The 24,074-nt window shown below is 36.5% G+C and overlaps 1 protein-coding gene across 1 annotated transcript in view; it reads right to left on the bottom strand.

Moving 5' to 3' along the window:
- Positions 1-24,074, bottom strand: part of BIRC6 (baculoviral IAP repeat containing 6) — a 177,975-nt gene that overhangs the window by 65,460 nt on the left and 88,441 nt on the right. Inside the window, exons 50-60 of the mRNA XM_059467370.1 lie at positions 23,050-23,250; positions 22,146-22,425; positions 19,418-19,674; positions 18,157-18,265; positions 17,421-17,642; positions 13,727-14,507; positions 12,703-12,846; positions 10,869-10,998; positions 7,371-7,502; positions 4,903-5,070; positions 1,663-1,836 (exon numbers count right to left, since the gene is read on the bottom strand). Of these exons, the coding sequence (XP_059323353.1) occupies positions 1,663-1,836; positions 4,903-5,070; positions 7,371-7,502; positions 10,869-10,998; positions 12,703-12,846; positions 13,727-14,507; positions 17,421-17,642; positions 18,157-18,265; positions 19,418-19,674; positions 22,146-22,425; positions 23,050-23,250 (2,598 nt within the window). The remainder of the gene's footprint in view (positions 1-1,662; positions 1,837-4,902; positions 5,071-7,370; positions 7,503-10,868; positions 10,999-12,702; positions 12,847-13,726; positions 14,508-17,420; positions 17,643-18,156; positions 18,266-19,417; positions 19,675-22,145; positions 22,426-23,049; positions 23,251-24,074) is intronic.

The raw sequence follows: 24,074 nt of genomic DNA, 5'->3' as shown, positions 1-24,074 counted from the left end.
AGTGCAAACACAGTAACATCTTCAATATTCACTCAAGGAGTTACACTTAAGTATGCTTTTCAAGTCCTTGCTTTAGTTAATTTTCTTATAATCCAACTGAAACCATTTCACCTCCAGGAGCATTTTCCAAGTTTTCAGTGAAGTCATGCACTTCACTGCGGAAAACTGCTGATCTCAAAAAAAGCATTGAAGCAGGCAGAAAAAAATGTTAATAAATGACACTCTTCCTCAAGTAATAGGAAATGTAGGACTAGAGACACCATGTGAACCTATAAAATCTATCCAGTAGGTCAAAAATCTATCCAGGGGTCAAAAAACCTGCGGTCTGCTTTAAGTAGCAAGTAAAGGAGCACTGAAATGTAAGAATGATTTCTCTAGATATTACACACTAGGCAAGAAAAAGCAGTAGCTCTGACCTTCATTATTGCTGAGTGGTGATTGTGAATATAACTAACATTTTGCTGTATATCACCGCAGATCAATGGATTTGTAATGACAAGCTCAAATTTAAACAAAAAAGTACCCAATAACTTAATAAGTTAAGTTCAGAGGACCTTTATGTCTTCACATAAGTTTACTAATAAACTGAACCTTCTCTAATGATTTGAGTTTTATTCAAATAGTAAAATATTTACTGTATGTTTAGAATTTAAATAAAGAGCATAAGTAAACCAAAGTATTATTTAAAAAACATCTATCTCTTAATAGTGTGAGAGATATGTATAGCCAAGCACTGCATAGAGTCACAAAGTGCTTATTTCAGACCAGATATCAAGAAAATGATAATTGTTTTTCAACTCTTCTGTTTCTTATCTCTTCTAGAAACAGACTATCAAGTGAACAGGTTTTAAAACAAGCCTCTGTCTGAAAAGAACTGAATGATTAATTTTGGAATTCCATGAGTGTCAGCAGGCTGATAATCAGCAGATTACAATTAGCTTAATTTCAAAGTCCCATTTCTCTAAGTCTTGCCTAAAGGAATGATATAAAAATATTTCAGAACAGACTCCTGAGATAGATCTTCTCCTTTCCCCTTCCCCAGCAAGCAGATAGCAAACAATTGGCAGAAGTATTATCAATAAATACATCATATTAGAAAATGTTAAATGCTTTTAAAATTTGGAGTTATAAGATCTGCTTAGATGGCTTGAGAGAAACCTCCTTCTTCAAAGCAGCATTTGGTACATAAGATAGCTCAATAAAAAAAAATTCACAGGCTTCTCTAACTCATATAGTTTCAAACAGCTCCTGTATTACTGGAGTTATGACACCTTTTTTAAGGTACTGTCGGGACCCAGGACAATCCTCCAGCTGCCCTGGTTACCAGCACAAACACTTAGACTTAATTACTAGAGAGAACTGATATAAATGTCAAGAAATAAAATATATTGTATCTATACAATCACAATTGTATCACATACAATATTACAATGAAAAAAGAAAAGTGAAACCAGTGCAACCATATTGGAGCATTTCATAGATACAATTTAGGCAGGGAATGAATTAGTACTTTATCACAAAGTTTAGCTCTTATCTGGAAAAGAATAGCTCAGGAAAATACAAAAAACTGCTGTTTCTTATCAAGAAAATCAAAATAGTTTTTGTCCAAAATAAAAACATTTTTTGATAAAACATTTTTATCAAAAAAGTAAGAACACTCACCTTTTTCTGTGTGAAGACGTTTAAATGAGTCTGTTTTTGATAAGCTTGGATCTGAGATTACTTTGGAACCAAGTTTAACTGTCAAGTCTATGGATCGGTATCCTTGAGGGAGTTTGCGGTCATACAGCAGAGTCAGAAGCTGGGCAAGTGTCATTTCAGCTGGTAATGGCTGACCTAGACAACAAAGGCATCAAGTCAGAGAGGAAAATTCTGACTGGGTTACTTTTACATACATATCCAGGTGCTGTTCATTACTTGCACCACAAAAGCCAAGTAGACTAAATATAATCTGGCTCCAAACTAAGGCCTAAATTTTACCATTTGTTCTCTTGGGAAAAGGGGCCCCATGAGTTTGGAGCCCATCATCAAATAGACCTATGCCAGCATTCCCTAAGACAGCCCTGTGCTGAGAGCACAAGCACTTGGCACATTTAACAAATGGCTAAGGCTGTAATTTGATGTGCATTTTAAGTGGGTACTGGCTGCCCCCCACTATTAAACACCACCTATGCAGCACCACTGAACTGTGGGAGCAGAGAGGTGTCTGCGACCAGAAGGTAAAACAGGTGGTATTGAAAAAAGTGGAAAACAAAGAAACTGGCAATTCTTTATCAGGCGTACTAATCCCAAGCCTAGCTCACTACTCCTGTGTCAAGACAGCAGGAAAAAAAAAAAGAAGGGCACTGCCAGGATCACTTTTCTCCACAGTAATGTAGACTTGAAATACACAAGCAATACAGTCCAAACTGATTACTCTAATTCAAGTTTTGGCCACTTTGTTGATTGCAAATATGTTCTTGCCTGAAATTACAAGCTAATCTGAAGGCTGAAAATTTTTTCTGAAAACAAGTAGATTTACACATTAAATATTTTAGAGTTGGATCATATAATAGCATGTCCATTTCATCATGATTGCACTTAATCACGTAAAACAACATCTAAGAGTTCCTTAGTAACAATCTGTTTCTTCAATTGAGGATTATGTTTTAAGAAAAGCAAAAACTCAAAATGCCTTGCAAGACACGACCAGATCACAAATAAAGAAAGGTTTACATGACCATTGCAAGACAGTCAACATTTACCAGCTACATACTGAAAATAGGCACTGGGTTTTGATCTCATCTCCAAAACAGCAGTATCACAGATTATCTTGAGTTGGAAGAGACTCACAAGGATCAAAGCCCAACTCTTGGCCCTACACAGGACAGCCCCAAGAGTTACAACATGTGCCTGAGAGCACTTTCCAGGTGCTTCTTGAACCATCAAGAAGATGATGGTCACCATTGGGGCTGTGACCACTTCCCTGGGGAGCCGATCCAGTGCCCAACCACCCTCTGAGGGAAGATCCTTTTCCTAATATCCAACCTAAACCTCCCCTGACACAACTTCAGGCCATTCTCTTGGGTCCTGTCACTGGTTACCAGTCACTAGAAAAGAGATCTGTGCCTGCCCCTCCCCTCCTTCCCTCATGAGAAAGTTGACTGCAATGAGGTCTCCCCTCAGTCTCCTCTTCTCCAGGCTGAACAAGTGACCTCAGGCATCCCTCATACAGCTTCCCCTCAAGGCCTTTCACTCTCTTCATTGCCCTCTTCTGAACTATTGTTAATAGCTTTAAGTCCTTCTTATATTGTGTCACCCTAAACTGCCCCCAGTACCTAAGGTGAGGCTGGCCCTGAGCAGAGTGGGACAACCCCCTCCCTTGTCTGGCAATGCTGTGCCTGATCTGCCCCCTCTCCAGAAGAGCCTGTAACCATCCGTCATGGCACACCAATCACTGGACTCATCCCACCAGGTTCTGCTCATTGTCCTCGCTTGACTATATGATGCTTTTATCCCTGATGCTTTTATCCCCAGTTGTCTGTTCTGTTTATGCTGGAGAATAAGTTCTGCACCTTTAAGACTTGTTCTAAGAGTGAAGGGGGAAGAGAAGAAGTGCACAGTTTGTTTTCAGACACTGCACTCACTCCTCCACATTCCTGCGCCTGGCTGTGTTGTCTGCAGATGGACAGACAGCAGGACAGAGCTCTCCTTTGTTTAAGTTAGTTTTAGCTAGCTGAGGCAAGAAGTTCCCTGGACTGTGGTTTGTTTTTCCTTTTCTTTGGATCTGTTTAAAGCTGCTCTGGCCTGAACACCAGAAGAGCACCAGCAGCCCACACCTGCGGCCCACCAGGCCAGGCCTGGGCCACGGCATTTCCAGCGCTGGAGGGACTGATCAGAGACTGAGTGAGAGGAACTGCAACCCAGGGAGGGGACTTCTCAGTTTGTCATCTCTTTTGGAGCAGCAAGGGTTTTTATTGTTTAATATTGTTTAGGTTTTATTGTTTAATAAACAGGTTTTTTCCACTTTTCTCCAAGGAGGTATTTCTTTCAGAACCAGCTGGGGGAGGGGCCAATTGAATCTGCTTTTCTAGAGGAGCCCCTTTGGGGGTTCTCTCCCAAATTTGCCCTGAACCAGGACACTCATCAATTCTAGATATTTTAATCCAAGTATACTATCCTGCTAATAATTGCCAGAGGATAGCCTCAAAGCTGGTAATTGGATAGTAAGTCTCAAATTTAGGGATTTTTGAGTGAAAATGACTTTGATCAGAAGTTAACCCCTTAATTCCATTAGCTGGATCCACACAAGAAGCTGTTCTGCATAATAATGAAGCGTTTCACTCATGGTTCTGTCTTTTATTCCTGATCCAAGTCACTACAATTTCTTCTTGAAAAAGAGAGATTGCCAATCTTGCTATACCACATCTGATATACATGGAACATGACCAACTGCTCAGGACATGCTGTGTTTTTAAAACACAAATGTTATGGAATTCAAGAATATTCCTGAACTGGCAAATCAACCCTTCAGAGAGCAATGCGAGATGGTTGCCCTTAGAACCTGGAGTAATAGGGCATTGGTACCAGTTCAGTTCTGCCTTGTATGTGGAAGAAAACCTACGACGTCAACTTTCATACCCACCCTGCTTTCATTTGTGAGTGAAAGTGTTTTGAGAGTTTTCTTAGGAATAAGATACTAAACTTCAAGGGAGATCAATATAATTGCCACTTTTTTTTGAGCTGCTATGATGCTTCAATGCTGCAGTTGCTGATGTTGCAATGATTTCCAGTTGAAAGTTGTTTACCAGCTCCACACTTCCAAGATGCTAATGCCCATTACCATTGTAAAAACTTCCTGATGATGTATCAGCCACTGAAAAGACCATAATTTTGATATGTAAAATGTATTATTAAAGTTACCTGGTAGTAGTTTATGGTACAGATGAAAGACTGGAACACTAATGGTCTTGCTGGAAGATTCTCCTCCTGAGGAAGAAGTACCAACTTTATCTGCCATCACTCTTCCTCGCCTCGATGGTGGGCGTGGAGGGGTGGACGAAACAGCTCTTTTTGACTGAGATTTCAAACCTGGTACAGAAGTAAAAAATTTCAAGTTGTTCTATTATTTCATACCTTCAGTTTGCCAAGATACAACATACTCAAAACCTTCAATGATAGAAAAATATACAAATTTTACCTCACTGGCTAATAAAATACCAGAACAACATTTTTGTATAAAACAAATTTAGATATAATCCCAGTATTTTTAGTGAGAAGACTGTGCATTCTCTTAAGCCCCAAACATAAACCAAACCATAACTAGATGATGTCATGCAAAAAAAAATCAAAAGCTATTCTGATTCTGCTGTCATTGAAGAGTGTCTCACAATAGGCCCCAGAGCAAAATGTTTTTAGGCTGTCTTTTCACCTGAAGGCAAGAAAGGCAAATTTTTCCAAACTGACAGACATTTCAGCACAGATTATAGCTAATAACCCCTTGTCTGCCCTACAAAGGTGACTTTAGCTGCAGTACTGACAGTACCACATGTGATGAAAGGTGTCTTTATATGCGCTTTCCAAGTTCCCTGACCCCAAAATATTTGAAGTAAGCACTGCATGAAAATCAGGAGGTAGACTAGCTACAGAAGAGCTTACTGTTACTACACAGCAAGACTGCCTTATCTTAGGACAGCTTAAGGTGACTTAAGGTACAGCAAAATTATACTGCAATCATGTATCCTTCTGTTCAGGTGACAGAGGTAAAAAGCCATTAGGTCAACAGACAAAGACAGACAATTACTAACTCATCATTGACCAAGAGCTGCCACAAAACTAACAAGATCTACACTTCAAATGCTGTAATACACTCTGATTTCAGCTGATCATTAGAAGCAGCTCTAATGTACAACACATTGTCCAATAATCTCAGTACACTACACTAGCTTGCTTCAGGAAGATCAGGCCGCAAATACCATCTTCTCCCTCTATTAATTTTACCCATAGTTAAAAACGTAAATACTTTCAATTTCTTGAGATTCTGAGGACACTACAAAACCCTCAGAATATATGAAAAATTATTACAAAAGAAGAAAATATTTGACAAACAGGCAGTAAAACAAATCCAAATTAAATAAGTTTACATTTAAACTCTTACTAAATTGGAGAAAATTGGAAATATCAGAAAAAAACCTGAAATCTGCTTCTTTTTAATAGAGAATGAGCTATATCATGCAGTAGGATGATCAATGTAACTGGAATGACATGGCTGACTGTGCTATGCCGTATCTTCAACTTGGCTTAGTATTTTTGTTTCTTTCTAGATTTTTTGTGTTTTAACCCTTTCCTTGGACCTATTAATATTTTAGATACTACTAAAACATGTTTAACTTAAGTGGCACCTACTGTAACTATTTTATCAGATAAAAATGCTGTAATTAACATAGCTATGTTCTTTTAAATGCACACCAAGTTCAGTGAAACCGCTGCCCTGTTCAGCCTTTGTGTTAAGTTATATGTACATCTAAAAACCTGAAATAAAAAGCTTAAGAAATATTGGTGCCAAAAGTCAGAGGAAATCAGCATCTCTGCTTTATGCTTCATGAAGTGTGAATGAACTCGAGGTACCTCAATACTGGCAGAAAGCTAGATAGGAAAGGAGTAGTTTGAAGTTCATTAATCAACTTCAAACTGAAAGACTAATGACTTCTACAGCCATTATCTGAATTGGAACATTTGTGTACCACTGCAAAATTACTATGTTCAACCTATATGCTCCAACAAAAGGTTTGCATTTTTGTAAGAAAAAGGGCTTACATGAGAGGCTTCTGAAGGTTTGACTCAATAGTTTTTATAAACTGAATGCTTTGAAACAAACTCCAGTATTAGTTGTTTCCAAGTGGAATAACGTGGGTTTATGCCAAAATCTCCATTTGACAGTTTTTAGTAGAGTACCATTAGCTGTTATGCAAAATATGTGGATACCTTTTATTTCCAAAGCATATTTTCAGAAGAGAGGTGACTAAACCCTGTTGTACCAGCTACTGCAAAAAGCAGAAGCAATAATACTCTCCAAGCTCCAGGGGTGTCTTTAAAAAATGCTGCAAAATACCCTAGCAACAGCATCCACGAAGATATCACTGACACATATATTTGGGTGTACATAGAATTGAAAAATTTGTCACAATATAATCTACTAGAGGCAGCTGTTTCACCAGGAACCAATATTTCTTGCCTAACAGTCAGTTACATTACAACTGTAGTACCAGCTGCTATGATATTTCTAACCATCACTAGATATAAAGTTAATTATTGGTAGATATTTTCTTCCCCCAACACACTTTGAACACCAGAAAGATCCATTTTATAAAAGATAGAAGAAAAAGACATACCAGAAGCAACAACAACGCTGTAATTGTCCTGAAATCCATTTTCTGCTTTAACTTTTTCTTTCTCCTCATAATTCTTCTTTTCTTTATCTTCCTTCTGTTCATTAATTAGCTTAGCTGTAATACTAGGCGTATCTGTATGGGAATGGAGGGGATAAGGACAAAAAGAGAGGAAAGAAAAGCATTTCAAGATACTAAGTTGATTTTATTAGTTTCTAAGCTGTTAACAAGGCTATTCTCAACTACTGTAGCATTTCAGAGCTGCAACACAGGCAGCAATAATACGTTTTTACCTATTAAGGTATTATAGCAATTCTGTCCCCTTCTTCCCCAAAAACTCTGTTCTCTGACAATTTAAATGTGTAAGTTTAAAGTCATTACTTGATGAGTCAAGTGTTTTCACATTAAAAAACACTAAACCACTGCAATCAACCAAAAATGAGATTAAGCAAAAAAATCTCTAGCCAAACCCAAACCCAACGAACCAAAAAACCCACAAAAAATCTTGACAACAAAAAAAAGGAAAAAAAATCCAACAAAAAAAGAAATATCAAAACTTTTTTTTTTCAAGGATGGCTGCAGACTTATTTAAACATGATCTTGTATTTGGGTCTGGATATTTCTTGTTACATACTGATCCAATTTCAGAACTGGCAAATTCTCTTCCTTTGGAAGAGAAAACTGGAAGATGCCTGAAGTACATCACACAACCAAATCTTGAGCTGTTTAAGAGAATATTGGATTACTACAGTTCAACCATTTTGGTTCAATCACTAGCACAGATCACAACTATCAGTACATTATTAAATCTAATCTAACTTATTAAATCACTGATGATTGGTGACAATGGACAATTTCATACCCTGTGTAGTACAACACTGGCACCAAAATGGCTAAGTAATTCTCTAATTGTTTCTGAGTTGTTTCCACATAGCCACAGCAGCTTTAAGGTACAACCAGACTCAAGACCTAGAAGTAACATGCAGCTACCTTTAACTAACTGTGTGTCACCAGTGGGTGAGGTGCTGAAAGGGATGTGATTTGGCTGCCTGGAAATATATTATGATTTGTGCTTGAAAACATTAGTTATGTCTGTGTTAGACAACACTGGAGACTAAAAAGAGATACAGAGTGTGAAACTACTGCCACTTAGGACTCAACATTCACACACATACACTCTCTCTATGCATAGATCTGTGTGTATACATAAAAACGTGTGTGTATACATATATACACACATACAAAAGTATCTTTGAGACTGTGTAGAGTTTTGGCTTTTAAAAAACTTTCATTATTATTACTACTAGTATTGTTATTATTATTGAATTTCTGAGTTGCTCTAGTTTTGTCCCATGGACTCAATGTCCACTTACTGCTGAGGAATTTAAAGGTCATTTATAAAAATATTAAAGAAGGTTAAGCAAGGGTATTTTAACTACTCAGGTGAAATCCAGATTTGTTGTTCCGTTTTTCTGACTCCAGCAGTAACTCAAGTCTAAGGTGCATGAACTACAAAACAACTGGTACTCATCCAGGCAATCCTATCTACTGTGTACTGCACATTTTCTTCCTATGGTGAAGGGATGCAAGCAGCAGATCTATCAATGATTTCATGACCCCTTTCTCCCCCTGTCTTTTTTTTTTAAGCTGGGAAAAAAAGTACAAAATGAATATGGGTCTTGTGACTTATTCATGCAGAAAGTATGAAATGGTTAATTTGAGAAAATTAATATATTTAAGAAAAAAGAAGTTAACCCAACGGACAGATCCTGAACAGGATCTTCATGACTTCTATTTGCTATAGTGGTGACAGCCTTTTCTTTATTTTCTACCCCAGTCCACCCCTTCTCTCTCTCTCACCCTAAACACACAGCTTGCTCCTCTTATAGTCAAGCCTTCTTTACTCTGTCCTGACCATGGACCTCCTAGAATGCCATACAAGAACCACAAAGCCAAGGCACAACAATGCAGCAGCAAACCCTAAATTATGGTGCCCTACAAAGTCAGCACCATTTTCAATTTCAGACATGACAGTCTACCACATCATCACATTCTCCTCTCCAGACCTTATTAGCACTGGCTACCAAGCTGACAACAAGGCACCACTAAGGCAGCTACTCAGGACAGTTTATGTCGCTGCTCAGCAACTGATCCCTACCTCGTACGAAGTGACCATCCCACCCACTACAGTAATGAGATCCTTGTGCAGTTTGTGGTCAGAAAAACCTGAGTCACATTTCACACATGACTCTCTGGACAGTAAATAAATACAGAATTCTATCAGAAATAGTGAACTATTCCTTGATAAATAAGATTCAAGCATTTAGCTAGGAATGGATATTTTTCTATTAAAATCCTAAAACACATCTTGTCCTTTCTAGTAATCTGCCAAATAATATTTTAGTACTCCTATCAGCTTGTTAGGTAACGTTAATTGCCCCAACAAATTTGTAAGTGTAAAAGTTTTCCATAAATATAAAAAAAGCAATAGTTGCTTTTAACTCCATGAAAACCTGTCTCATAAATAAAAAGTTGATCTACCCTGAGTTCCAAAGTACACAATCAAGTAAACCTACATCTAGGAGCATACATATCTAGTCACATGAACAGGCAACTAAGAGCACACCCTTCAGTGCACATCATCTCCTATTTGACAAAAACATAATTGCTCTAACAATCTTTGACTTTTCTTTGGTATTATTGAGAACCACATTTTAAGAGTAAAAATGGAAGTCCTGGATTTATTTTTTTTTAAACTAGACATGTATAAAACTGATTTTTCATTTAACATGTCCAAACAACTTTTATTCTATTTATTACTAGAGGAGAATCAACTTGCATTTTGCCTGGTTTTACCTAGAGAGCTCTGGCATGGAGATGACATCTTCAGTATGAATTCTACTTGTTAACTAAATTTTAAAAAATTATTCCCCATAATCTTTAACATATAGTTCTGTTTCCTGAAGTATTAAATAACCACTAAAATTAAAGGTGGGATTCATTTTAAGATTAAGATGTCTACCATTTAGGTGTCAAAATCCGTATTATGGTCTGTGAGAGATTCATCTCTCAGTGTATATTCAAATAGTATAACTGAAAGTACTGAAATTTAAAAAACAAGTAAATTAATTAATGCCATAACATTACCCTCTCACTGAGCATAATTTTAAAATTAATATCTAAAAGTAAATGATACTTTTCATTTTTCATTTAGTAAGCAAATGCAAATATTTATAAAGCAGACAAATGTATAACCACAGAAATTAGATGGAGCCCTTATCAAGGTCCTTTTCACAGGACATACATCTCCACCTTGAGATGTACCACTAAGTTCCAGGCTATTAACTGACAAAATCTGGGGAAATTTAATGAAAGGATAAAAGACAGTGTGTTTTAAATACTGATATTTGCAGTATAATTTGTATGGTCAAACAATGTAAGTTTTTTTAAACTGCATTTAAAAAAGAAGCAAAACAAAACCATGAACTATTGCAAACTTGCCTGACACACGATCAAGAACCTCTGCTAGAGTTGTTGAGACAGGCAAGTGAAGAGTACGAAATTTGTGTCCAGCTCCATACATTGGATGTTGAATTACATGACTAGTAGCATTAATTCTACCTTTGTACAGCTGAAAGGAAAAAACAGTCAACATTAATTATGACATTAAGACTGAGAAATAAGTTAAATCACTATGTTCTTATAAAGCCACATCAGCTAGATAAAGCTAAATCCTTAGTATGCTAAAAAAGAAGACGAATATATCCTTCAACTTCAGAGGTAAACAGTAAAAATACATCAAATTAGGACACGTTTAGCTTTTTAACTCCAAATAATTTGTTTTGAAAGCCTACAATATTTTTAGGACCAGAAACAGTATGATATCATCTTTGCTTTAAAAAACCCAATCATTTTACATAGTTGTAATATGAGAGAAAAACCACATGCCAAAGATTTGCCATTATTTAGGAAACAAAATCTTAACTTTGAAACTAAATATTAAAAAATAACAACATACTTAGAATAGAGAAAGATGATGTTTTTCTGTTGCTCTCACTTGAGGAGCAAGTTTATTCAAGACTTAATATCTACTTTTTGTTATTATGACAGGTAACTAAGTTACTACTAGTCAAAACATTGCACATATTTTACCATAATGTATTTTAGACAGCCCTGATGACCTGTTTATGCATATGAACTTACAGGACCAATTAATTGTTGTGCAATGCAATTGTAAAAAATTTATTTCCTGACAACCAGAACTGAGCTTCTGAAAAACAGTTTTGGTAAGAACTTTTAAGATAAAAATAAGGAATCAATCTTTGAAAGGTTATGTTGCTGGATATTCTAGAAGTATATCCTGTACATCCACTTTATTTTTAAGGTTTCTCTTTGCATCTTATAGGAAGAATCATCTCACTAAGAACACAATTTCCCAATGTTTTTAATAAAAGAAACTGAACTATGACAATTTCATGACATGTTTTCTGCTCTTATATATCTAATAACAGCTTCTGTAAAAATCTGTTGTATGTAAAATAACAGAAATCTGGTAACTGATGTTGCCTTGACATTATCAATCAACCTGTTAACAATTAGTCAGCCAATTTAAAACATTTAAATGTTTGTGCTAAAACTATTTGTGCCTCCTTTTCCATTTTATACTATCTGATCCAGTTTCCCTCTCATGTTATCTCCTGCAGTGCTTTACTTCTGAGATGCAAAAACCAAAGCAGCAAATACTTTTTTCTGGAGTATCTTTATCTGGGAGTATCAGATCTTTTAAAGAAACTTCTGGTTTTGCCCTATTATTTTAGTCACAGCCTTCAATGGAGAGCACTTCAGACATCAATTGTTATTCTGTTCCAGTGAAGCATGTGGAACCATAAAGCATACATCTGCTTTATAAATTAATTCACATATTTGTCACTCTATTCATGGCATTTTGGCTAACTGCTGAAGCATGTCTGCCAATTTTGACTATGACTGATCCTTAATGATACTTCTAAGGACTACTGAACAGATATTGTATCTACATTTATTTCTAGTGTGTAAGGGTACTATTAAAAAGCCTTCTGTAAGATCAATTTCAGTTGTCAGATCCTTCAGAAGAAGTACATTTCCAACAAATATTTTGTGTTATTGTAGCACAGTGCCTTGAATTTCCTTCTAAAATGATGAGTTAAAATTCAACAGTACTTTCCTTTTCAAAAATCCATCATGTGTACAGCAGAAAAAAGCTGCTAACATGTCAAACAAAGTTGAATATACTCAGACTTAAGATTCACAGGCTAAATTTATCCCACGTTTACCATATGGTATCAAAAATTCTTACTGGACAAGGGGACTGAAGAAACAAAGTCACTTTCTCATCCTCTAGCATCAGCTGCAAAAAAAGCCTCCTAATAAATCCTGAAATATTTCCAGAGGTTGGGAGGTTCCCACGCTGAGGAGAGGACTGGAACAATTCACAGAGAACCTGAGACGGCAAAATGACATTAGGTTTAAAATATTTCTACATTTAGGTCTTTAAAATAAAGCTCTACACAGCCAAAGTAGGCAGTGCCTGAGATCCACTTCCAGTTACCACACAAGCTCAGAAATGTGCACCACTGAAGAAAACACCAGCAGCAAATAAGGCCCTTAATATAAAAGTTTAAAATGCTGACTCAAGCAAAGTAATTGTAAACATATAGATTTCTCAAAAAGATAAAAGAAATGAAAATAAAGTAGTCATAAAACCAGCTTTTGAATCCCTAAAGTGAACATTTTCCATGGCATAATGCATTATTACTTCCAGCCATTAACAAAGAACTGACTCAATTTTTTACTAAGTCTACTTCTTCCTAGAGTATCATTATTTTTAATGCTGAAAAAGCATTTTTTCATTATACTTGCATTCAGCTAGGTCTGCAAGGTTAATGAATGTGACAAAGATTGCTGAATCTGCTCTAGAACACCAAATGCAAAGCCATATTCTGCAATATCCTGTATTTCCTTGGACACAAGTTGCACAAGCAAACTTCGCAGGAAATCTCCTTAGGTTACTAATATAAAATATGTGTGAAGCTTGCTGTTCAAATTCCATTTCACAAAAGTTTAGCCCTATCCACTTAAACAGTCTTTTGGAGTTCAGTCAAAAGTTTATTTCTCTAAACCAAGAGGAAGAGAAATCTATACAAAGGACTGCACAACCATGCCAAAACATTTTTATATGTTTCAGACTCAAATCAACAAGCTAACAATTTTAATATAAATTTTGCCAGTCAATGACAGTTTACAAAACCCCAAGTTATTATAAAGAAAGGTAAAAACACAGAAAGTTTTCAAAGAATTAAAACATTATTTTTCTCTCTCACCTGTGCCATAAGTCTCTGGTTATTAGGATGGCAAGAGATGCACTGGAGGAAGAAAGCAACTGTTGCATTTTCAATTGCTGTCCGCTGCTGAGTCGTCAATCCTGTGGTCACAGTTGAAGAAAGAGAGCTGGACCTTGCACTGCTCTGCTGTGCCGTCATATTGTGTCCTCCAGAGGTAGCACCAGAATGGCACAACAGGAATAAAAGTGCTGTCCACAATGGATTGACTTCAGAGCCACCCAACCAATCCTTCATCATGTGGCTGTTGCCAACTTCTGTCAGAAACCTGAGAACAGGAGCAACCAGGTCTGCCGTGATGGGCATTTTATTAAAGTGCTGTGGAACATGGTGCCTCCTGAGCCTGTCCTGGCTGATATCCATTGATTGTGCAGTGCAGTCAGAGCTGGAAGTATGGTTAAAGCAAAAACTAGCAAGACTTCTTACAAGCAGTGAAGGCAAACCTGAGTCCAGTAACTGCTTGATAGCTTCAGGAGACTGAGATGAGGCAGCAAGAGTAGCCAGGTGAGACTCTGTTAGTGCAAGAGGGGCTTGTGCATTTTTAGAGTCATCTGTCAAAGATGAGCTAAGGTCCTGCTTTTTGCTGTCATCAGTCATAGACAGTCTGTGCTGACACTGCATTGGAGGAGGAGTGATACCCATCCATCCCATCAGTAAGGAAAAATAATTTGGGTGGATGTGGCACATGGAACAAAGCAAGCTATCAACAGCTTTCTTCAAAACCATGTTGCAAGGAAGAGACATGGACCAGTTAAACAGTGACCTGGAGAAGACAGAAAATTGTATCAATACATAGTCTGCCAGTTATTTTTCCTTTTCTATCATTAGTTCATACACCATTTTTGCACTTTTATGATTTACTATTACAGAAGCTAATGTGAAACACTCCATGCTGAACTTGGAAGCTTCTTTTAGATCACAATATCAGCAGGATGCTGATTACCCACAAAAAGCATTTCTCAACTGCATGCTTAAATTTTTTTCACCATACTGTATTTTAAATAGATACAATCCAGCTGTACACACAAACCGGATTTCAGTCTTTCAACAATTGTCATACATCTCATCCACTTTTAACCAACTGCAACCTCTTTGTGCTGTCAATTCTCCAAGCTGCAGCTGTTAGGGTCACACACATGATCCTATGCGTGTGTACAAAGGTCATTTACATGAAGGTCTCAATTCCTTGTAAGAACTGAAAGTAGTTTAACATGTTCCAAAATTTTTGAAAATTTCCCTTATTAGGGATTTTCTTAAAGACACTGCAAAAGACATGAAAGCAGCAACAACCTTGTTGGTTGGACAACACACCCTTGTTATCCTTACTTGACCTAAATTTAGGACACAAATTAACAACAGAATTATTCCTCAGCTATTCTAAAGTCCTACCTACCTTTGGCATCACATCCAAGTACTACTATCTGCCTGACTGCTAATCCAAGCCATTTGAGTGCAGAAGCTAATTTAGCTCCTGTTATCCAGCTTAAATTTCAGAAAGGGGAATTGTAAAGTAAAATGCTAATTTCTTCACACAGACTTGTCCAGAGTATGTGAAGTACTTTAAAACAAAACCACTTTTCCAAACTGCATTCACAGTACCTTGACACCACAGATGTTACATTATCTTAACATTTACACACAGAAGTGAACATGCACTTCATGCCATTCAATGCTAGGTTTTTAAATTAAATTTGGATGTATTATTGTATCTTGCATTCCCCATTTGAAGGCAAGGATTGTTTTCCCTACTTCTGGATGGAAATGTTATTCTGTGTTTAGTCTAAGGGCATTCTAGGAACTCAAGGAACTCTCTGGGTCTAACCCAAAGTTGGATTTATCACAGTCAAAGATTGACAAAACCCCTCCCCAACAGAAAACTCATCTCAGTGGCTAAATGATCTATAACTCTGGGAAGACAGCTACAATTTCCAAAAGTCCACATGTAGTAAAGCTACACTTAACTCTACTCCAAATACATATTAACACAATCCAAATGCTAAAATCTTCAGCATGAGTTCATGCTCTATGAAAAATAAGTTTTTTTTCTAAATACGTATTTAAAAATAACTATGGGATTAGCATCCATTGGCCAAAGCAAAAATACTGAAATGGAAAAAGGGGATGATGGGAAAATATTTCCAAGAACAAAGTGATTTATCACATAAAGGAGAAACTTGGAGCTATAGCTAGAATCCATTACAATATTTCAAAAGTTACAATACCAAAGAAAATTAATACACAAGAAAAGTTACTTTTATCAGAAAAAATATTTGCCCATATAACTCTGACAAAAAAGCTCTTATATTTATTAAAGAATATATTTTATAATTTGCTCCAGATGGTGGCCTACATGAGTGATAGTTTTATATCTGGCAGGAGGTAGGGGAACAGGGTCATATTAAAACTTGCATACTCAAATTAGGTATAAACTATCATTTCTCCCTGTAATGAAAACAAGACACTTTCCTCCAAAAGACAGGAACTCAGCTGTGAAACCAACTTTTATATATAGATTTTATATAAATCTAATCGGGCTGTCCATTTTGGAAAGTCCATTTTTATTAGAGCTTTTCCTTTTCAAATGTTAAAATGTGTTTCTGTTAAAGTGTATTGCTAAAAGGACTAATTGACCTGCAATTTAAAATCCTTAAACAGATTCCCATGATGAACAAGCTCATTTTGAATTAAAATTTATCTACATCACTGTATCACTGAAGAGTCTTTGGAAATTGTCTTGTTTCCAAGTAATGTAAGAGTTCCACATGCTTGTACCTGTAAACATAACTTACACATTTGACAGTGCTTTAATGTTTGACTATGCTTAAATGAGACTGCTTGTGAAAAAAAATGAAGGTTTCCTAAAACCACCAACAAAACCATGAGCAAAGATCCCTTTATTAACTGCAGCTGCATTCAACAGTACAAATCAAAGATGCCTGACTAAAAGCCATTTTCCTATAAAATGTGAAAAAAGTGTTATGAGACTTTTCTGTTTTGTTTAACTATCTCTTCCATTTAAACAACATAAATTGCAAATACTATATTCTATATTTTCATTTTGGGAGTCGCTAAAAGTATACATTTGGTGTTTAGGGTGAACTTCTCTTTAGAATGCATCAAAATGAAGCAAGTTCATAGTTTAAGATTCACTCCAGATTTTGTGCATTCATTTCTTTCAAGTCCAGCTAACCAGAAGTGACAACTCCAAGAAAACACTACCACCTTCCCACCTCTCAGTTATAGATACTGGATACTGAGACAAATAAAATAATGCTTTGGTAACAGCATCCTAATGAAGATCACTTACATCTACTGTGAAAATTACTGCAAACAATTTCAGCAAGAACAGTCCATTAAAAAACCTCATGAATGAAAGCATGAACCAGCTTACCTTTCACATACATGCAAAAATACACATGGATTTCCTGTCTCATTTCAGATTTTTGGGTCTTTAAACACAATTATACCTGGAATATGTCAAGTGCAGCTTTGAGTTTAGAACTACAAAACTATCTGTTTGGATAGGTATCCATTTGTTTGTTTAGCTATCCATTCTATCAATTAGCTTCACTTTCCACTACTATTTCACAATAAGTGCCCTTCAAGTTGTATTACATCCATGAACAAAACAATTTAATTACAAAAATAACGTGGTGCTAAACTTTGCTTTACTTACTCAAAGAGCTCCCTGTCCAACAACGCTGGCAAATCGTATTCAACAAGCAATTCGTAACTATGCCACAGAATTGCTGCCACACAATGCAGGTGGGAAGGGGATGGCATCAGCAGCCCATACTCTCTGGTTGAGCTATTGGGACAGATGTAGCTGACCCAGCCACTTTTTTTCATAGCTGCAACTCTTGCAGAATCACTGACCCATTTCAGCAATGCTTGAATTCTGGAAGACAAGATGATGCTGCATATTATAAACGAGAAAAGAAACAGAGTCAAATCAGCTTGCTGGGTTTTTTGTAATCCAATTTACATGTTTATATTTTTCTTTGATGTAAAGCTTGAGAGTGAGCTCAAGCTCTTTTTTCTCAAGACTCAGATCAGGGCAAAATTTAATTAAAAAAAAAACTTATCTTGGACAGCCAAATGTGAACCTTTGACAGAAAAAGAAAATAGAGCAGGTATTTAAGTTCTGACTATTTGTTTTTCAACTGACTTTTCTCTCAAAGTTTTATCACATTTATAAGAGCAGAAATAGAGGGACAAAGAGAGCATTCCCTGAAAAGGATGAAAAGAGCTAGAACAGAAAACTGGGAGAGCTTATTCAGATTTCTGCACTTCCATGCTACCTCCTAACAATGAGATTCCAAAAATGTTTGGTTTTGTGAACTAATATCAAGCCAATGTTTAGCAGGTTATTTTTTGAATATGCTTCCATATGACAACCCAAATAGCATTACCTATCTTTTGTTCCAGGGTCTTGAGTTGTTCCAAGCTGATAAAGAATGTCTATTGTGGAGTCAGAAGAGAGACCATTTAATCTTCCAAACAGTAAAGGGCTATTCAGATCTTGCCGCATTCAAAAAAAAAAGGGGAGGGGAAATAACAGAAGTACTTACATACATATTTTTTAAGTGTACTAATGACATTATTACAGAATTGCAATAGTAACATTGAATTAAGTTTCCCCATTAACATAAGGATGAAATTCCTATACACATCACTGTTTCAAAACTGCACATTTTGTATGTCCAATGTTCATCTTTACTATGAAATGAAAAGCCATTACAACATCTATCAGATACACAACTTATAGCAGGGTATTCTTCAACATATTCCAAAAAGACATGACTAATTCCAATAGAGCTGTCAAACCTCTTGCTTTACAGAAGCAAACACTTTTTTTCAAAATGAAAGCTTATTTAACTCAAATTTCCATCAATGCGATTACAGTTGAAGATTTCCACAGATTATTTCCTATTCAGCTTCTCCTCACTGTGTTTATCCTCTGCTCTGCCACTAAGTACTTTCCTATCTAACAACATTGCAGCAAAAGAGAGAAGTCTATGCTGAAGCACTAACTCATAGCAAAAGAAGTAATGGAAGCTATTTTACAAATAGTGTTTTCTGGTAGCAACCTCAAAACAGGAAAAATTGAATTTCTTTCATTTAGGAACTACAAAACAGCAAAGTGGTATGAAACCATAATTATAAAGCCCCCAGTTCACTAACAGAACAGCTTCTGCAATACTTTACTGTGGGACATAGAACGTAATTATATCTTCATTATGTACCTCTACACATAAATATTTTCAATGTTGAAAATACTCAGAATATTCAGGTGTTCAAAATTCATACTGTTTTACAGACTACTGCTGCCCAAATTCTGCTGCGTTCTCCTTAGCAGCATTTGTGGCAGTAGTCTTTATTTTAAAACATCTGCACGCAGTGTCTAAAGTAAGAGGCATTTAGGATACACTGTGCATCTTATGCTGTCTTCAAAACACCCATCTAATTATGAAAAACCAAACAACTCTGGGAGCACTGCTTTATCCTGGCAGGACTACCCACATACAAAGACTGTGATACTTGGAAGCCCAACAAAGCACAATGAGCAACCCAGACTCAGAATCAGAAAGCATCATGTAAATACACTGAATTTGTACTTTTATACAAGCAATGCTTTTAAGCAGCAACTGAAAAGAAATACACTGCACTCACCTGCAGGATCACTCCCTGATGCTGAGCAGTTTCTTAGAAGAATGTCAATCAATTTTAGGCCAATTCTGGTGGACTGAAGCCCAATTTTCACAAGCACAGCCTCAATGTTGGGAGAATGCATCCCACAGTAAGGGGACATTAGTAAAGCAGCACATGTCTGCAACAGATTAGCAGTGGGTGCTGCAGCACTGGCCATCATTCCTTCCAAATCACTTATGTGAGTGAGGCAGTGGTGTAATAATCTTAACCATCCAATACTGAAAAGGAAAACAGAAAAATGAGCTAATGTATTATTTCATTGCATTACTTACCTGTATTAGATTACAGGACAAGTAGTGCAGAAAACTTCTGTGACATGATCAAACATCATCTGAGCAAAGCAAATGACTGAATTCAAGACCACAATGAAATACACATTAGTAATCCTGTTGCAATCATTGGATTAAGAATATAAGAAAGGCAGGGTCTGTGGACAGAATGAGTTAAGAGCCTGCCTTAGTTTTATTACAAGGTTTTTCAAGATTTCTCAATTCACATACATATTCCTTCCAATAGGAAGAAATCCTTCCTGTTGAGGGAAGGATGAAAGAGAAGGTGTTTATATATGGGGATGGGTGTGGGGAAGGTTTGGTTTTATGGATTGTTGTTTGTTTTTTTTCTTCTTTGTTGGGTTTTGTTTGCTTGTGTATTGTTTTTATTTACATCAAATGAGTGAAAGTGCAACAGTAGTTGGCATTAAAATTATACACCTGCACAACTTCCCTGACATTACAAACTTTTAGATCATACATATTTACAATAAACTACATGAACCCTAGGGAACCTGATTTAAAATACATCTAGAAAAAGCACAGGAATTAAAAATGTGTTAGCTACTGCATTTCCCTCATGTCTCTCATTCTTTGACAAAATTGTTGAGAAGTTCTTTTAATAATAAATCCTGAGAAATAAACCTATTGTAATCAAATCAATTTGGCAACACATCTATTAGACTTTACACCACAATACTATTTAAACTAGAATCGCGAACAAGATGGCAATCTAAGCTGTATGTGAAATAAATGCCATCTTTCACTGACAAGTTCTCAACTAGCAAGTTGTTTTGACAACTAACCTTTACCACAGTTTTAAAAAATGTCAACTTAATTACAGATCCTAAATTAGGCTTACAATTTAATTTCAGAAATCACTTACTCCTAAATCAATTAGTTTCATTAATAAAAAAAGAGCAAGTTCTCTGCTATGTCTAAAATAAAATTTATGCCAATTTTATTGAATATATGTTTCACATTACTATCACTGTTTTACTGAGATACTTACAACATTAAGTTGAAAGCCACAATAAAATATTTCAAGAAATGAAGAACACACATTGACCTTTCTTTAGATACTGGTTATTCTTGTGTGACTTTATAACAACCTTTTCTTAAATAAAAACACAGTATAATTTGGCTATAGTAATTTTCTTCTATTTAAGAGCAAAGACCAATTTCAGTTATACAGCTTTTATAAATACACAGCTAAAGTATTCATGTTCTCTAAATTTACTTATGCTCTCAAAATTTTCCCCTGCAAAAGAAAGGTTTTCAAAACTTTCCCACGTTCTCTTCAAATATATAACCTTTAAGATTTAAAGATTAAATATTTAAAATTAATGAGTTTTTTACAACTTAGTAAGCTAAATTTAAAAGCCAGGAAATGTCAGAAATCCTTCCTGTAAATGAAATTCAAAGTTGGAAAATGCTGACACTTTAAAAAAATTCTTAAAGTATTCACTTATTTTTATTTTTAAAATGAGTAAGAAACTCAAAATGCCACCTAACCAAATAAACACTTTTGAAAAGAAATCTTGCTGATATGCCAGAATTGTAAGAACCTTCAGCTCCTATTTCTGAAATGTCTGCAAACAGCAATATTAGATATGACTTCCACAAAACATTGCATTCTTCTACTTCTACTCCTGCTCCAATACTTATGTAACTCTGATGACTTCTGTAAGGATATGAAGTATTTTGGAACTCCATTTTTTTTGACAACTGCCTACCCATTAAAAACAAAAAATGCAACTCAAAATGCTCTCCTGTGCTTTATATTCTCTCGCCATTGCAGGGACAAAACATTCCCTTTTACATTTGCAGACTAAGCATGCTACTAAAGAAGGCAGAAGCACTGCTTATTTTTTCTGATGTGTTATTCACATTCTCTGAACAGAGAGAGACATAGTTCTCTCTCCCAAGATTTTTCCTAGGGAAGGCAGTGAGGAGCTCAGAGAAGAAGAGAAAACAACTCTTATCTCTACTTGCTGCTCCTGTTGTTTGGCACATGGGGAATGTGTTATGGAGATTGTTTACCAAAGGTGATTTGTTAGTTGGATTCTGGTGATGGTTGTTTGGACTGACAGGCCAATTGGGTCACAGCTGTGTCCTGACTGTCTCAGACATGGTCAGGTTTTTCTTAAGTACCATTGTAATATAGTATTTCTTCAGTATAGTATTAGAGTAATATAACACCGCTTAATAAAGCAGTTGTTCAGCCTATTGAAATCATAGAGTTAGAGCACATTATTCCCTACGCTGGGGTTGCCCTGCATCAACATCCCTTCATACTGGAAAAGAAAGGAGGAAGAATTTGCTACTGAAAGATCTGACTCAGAGAAGCGAACACCATAAAAAAGCCGAACACTAAACCATGAACGGGCACAAACTGTCCCCTGACACTGGAGCCTTACCTCGTTTTGGAGACCTGGTCCTCGGAGGGAAGGAAGGGGTTGTTGACAGTGGCAGAGGAGGTGTTTCCAAAGGCAGTGAGGCCCAGCAGTTTGATCTGAGAGAGCCCCAGGGTGCTGGCATCCCGAGGACGATGGAGACGGAGGCAGACAGCTGAAGCAACTTCAGCTCTTACCAGCTGGATTTTTATATAGGTGAGACCACTCGTGATAACAGGAGTAGACAAAGGTAACATATTGACACCATCCGCACTTATTTCAACAGACACTGATGAAGGGCAAGCTACAGAGTAAGATAAGAAGGTTTGACACTATTTTAAAATCTGTACCAGTTTGTCTTCATCATGGCTACATAGTCAACACTTAAAATTCAGAGAACAGAATGACTGAAATGGTCTCAGGCAGACACTACTACAGAACTGCAGCTGGAGAACTTCACCTGGGAGACGGTACATGTCAAAAAGCACAAGCATTTTGATACATGGTATATACAGTTTATTTCAAAGACTTCAGAGGAAGAGTAGTCCTGTCACTGAAAACACTGTATCCCTATCAGGGTTACAACAGCAAGAGCTGAAAATCTCATGCTTTTTCCCAACTACCATACACAAGCATTATGCCTGAAGAGCCTCGACCAATATCACTTTCTCACTGGGTTTTGGTGAGCATGACAAAGTTTTTTGACATATTTAACATGAATGGCACATGACATCTACTACACCAGAAAACAAGCAGAGGGAAGGACTTCTGTTCTCAAGGAAAGCAGAATTTGCCAGCTTTTCAAACTTATTTTACAGGCATTACTCTCAAACAACTTCACAGCTTCAGTTCCTCTGATTACACTCTTTGTATTGTATCCCAACCTTCAAATTTTTCAACTGGCATCAACATCAGTGAATCTACTTACTTGCCAGAGAGGCCAGGTGAGGCTGGATGTGGATCTCCTTGAGCAGCACAGCTGCAGGAAGGTGAATTGTGAGGTCACACCAAGCTTCCTCAGGTAAAAATATGTATGACCATGCAGCAGAGCGAGCCCGTCTGTGGGGAGGAGTAGCCTGCAGCAGCACTTCAGCAGGCTGGGCAGTGGGGCTGCTTGAGGTGATTGAACCTTCAAAACAGCACCATTAACATTGATTATTAATGTTTATTAATAAAACTCAGATTAATTTACAACCTGAACTGTGGAAAATATCTTATTTTTCCTGTTTAATCTCTTCTGCTTTATCAGTAATATCCCATATTTAATGCCCACTGCCCAGTTACTCTTCTTTTACTCTGAGCTGTTTTAAATAGGCAGCTTACATACCACATGCATATGTATGTCCTTGAGATTTGCTAGGGGAAAACTGCTGCCAAAATTCTAAACTTACTCTCAAGAGTACATGACAAAAATCAAACCAAATAGAAAGGCGCAGGTTAAACAGCATGCTTAGAACTTGAACTCAGTTAAATCACAGATAACACATTTTAAATACTAAAATAACAAATTAATTTAAAACCAACTTCTGCAACCCTTTTTCTTTTAAAAGGTTTCACATGAAAACCCTTTCCTAAAAAAAAATTGTCAGAATAAAAAAAAAACCTGAACACAGTTGCTGCTTCTTTTTCTACTCCTAGCACAAGTTAAGAATGATGAAGGAAGATGTAGGCTGTCTTCCTTAGCAGGTTATACGGCATACAAGACCAGATTTGAGCTGTTCCAAACTCCAGGTACTTGTGGTGTTTTACTGTAAAGTAGCTACAGCCTGATCCCACAACTAAATGTCTAGCAGCAGCTGGACATTGATAAACTTTCATCCCAAAATGAATTGAGCCCATCTCAGAGAATAACCACATGATGAGAATCAGAATGTGCTACATAGACTACCAAATGATGGGAATTAGAATGTACTAAGTGAGGGTAACCAGAAGGTTAATTTTAAAAGCACACTC

Source organism: Ammospiza nelsoni, chromosome 3 (assembly GCF_027579445.1).
Source record: "Ammospiza nelsoni isolate bAmmNel1 chromosome 3, bAmmNel1.pri, whole genome shotgun sequence".
Classification (NCBI taxonomy): Eukaryota; Metazoa; Chordata; class Aves; order Passeriformes; family Passerellidae; genus Ammospiza; species Ammospiza nelsoni.
Note: the sequence above shows the minus strand (reverse complement) of the source record. Positions and strands in the feature narration are given on the sequence as shown.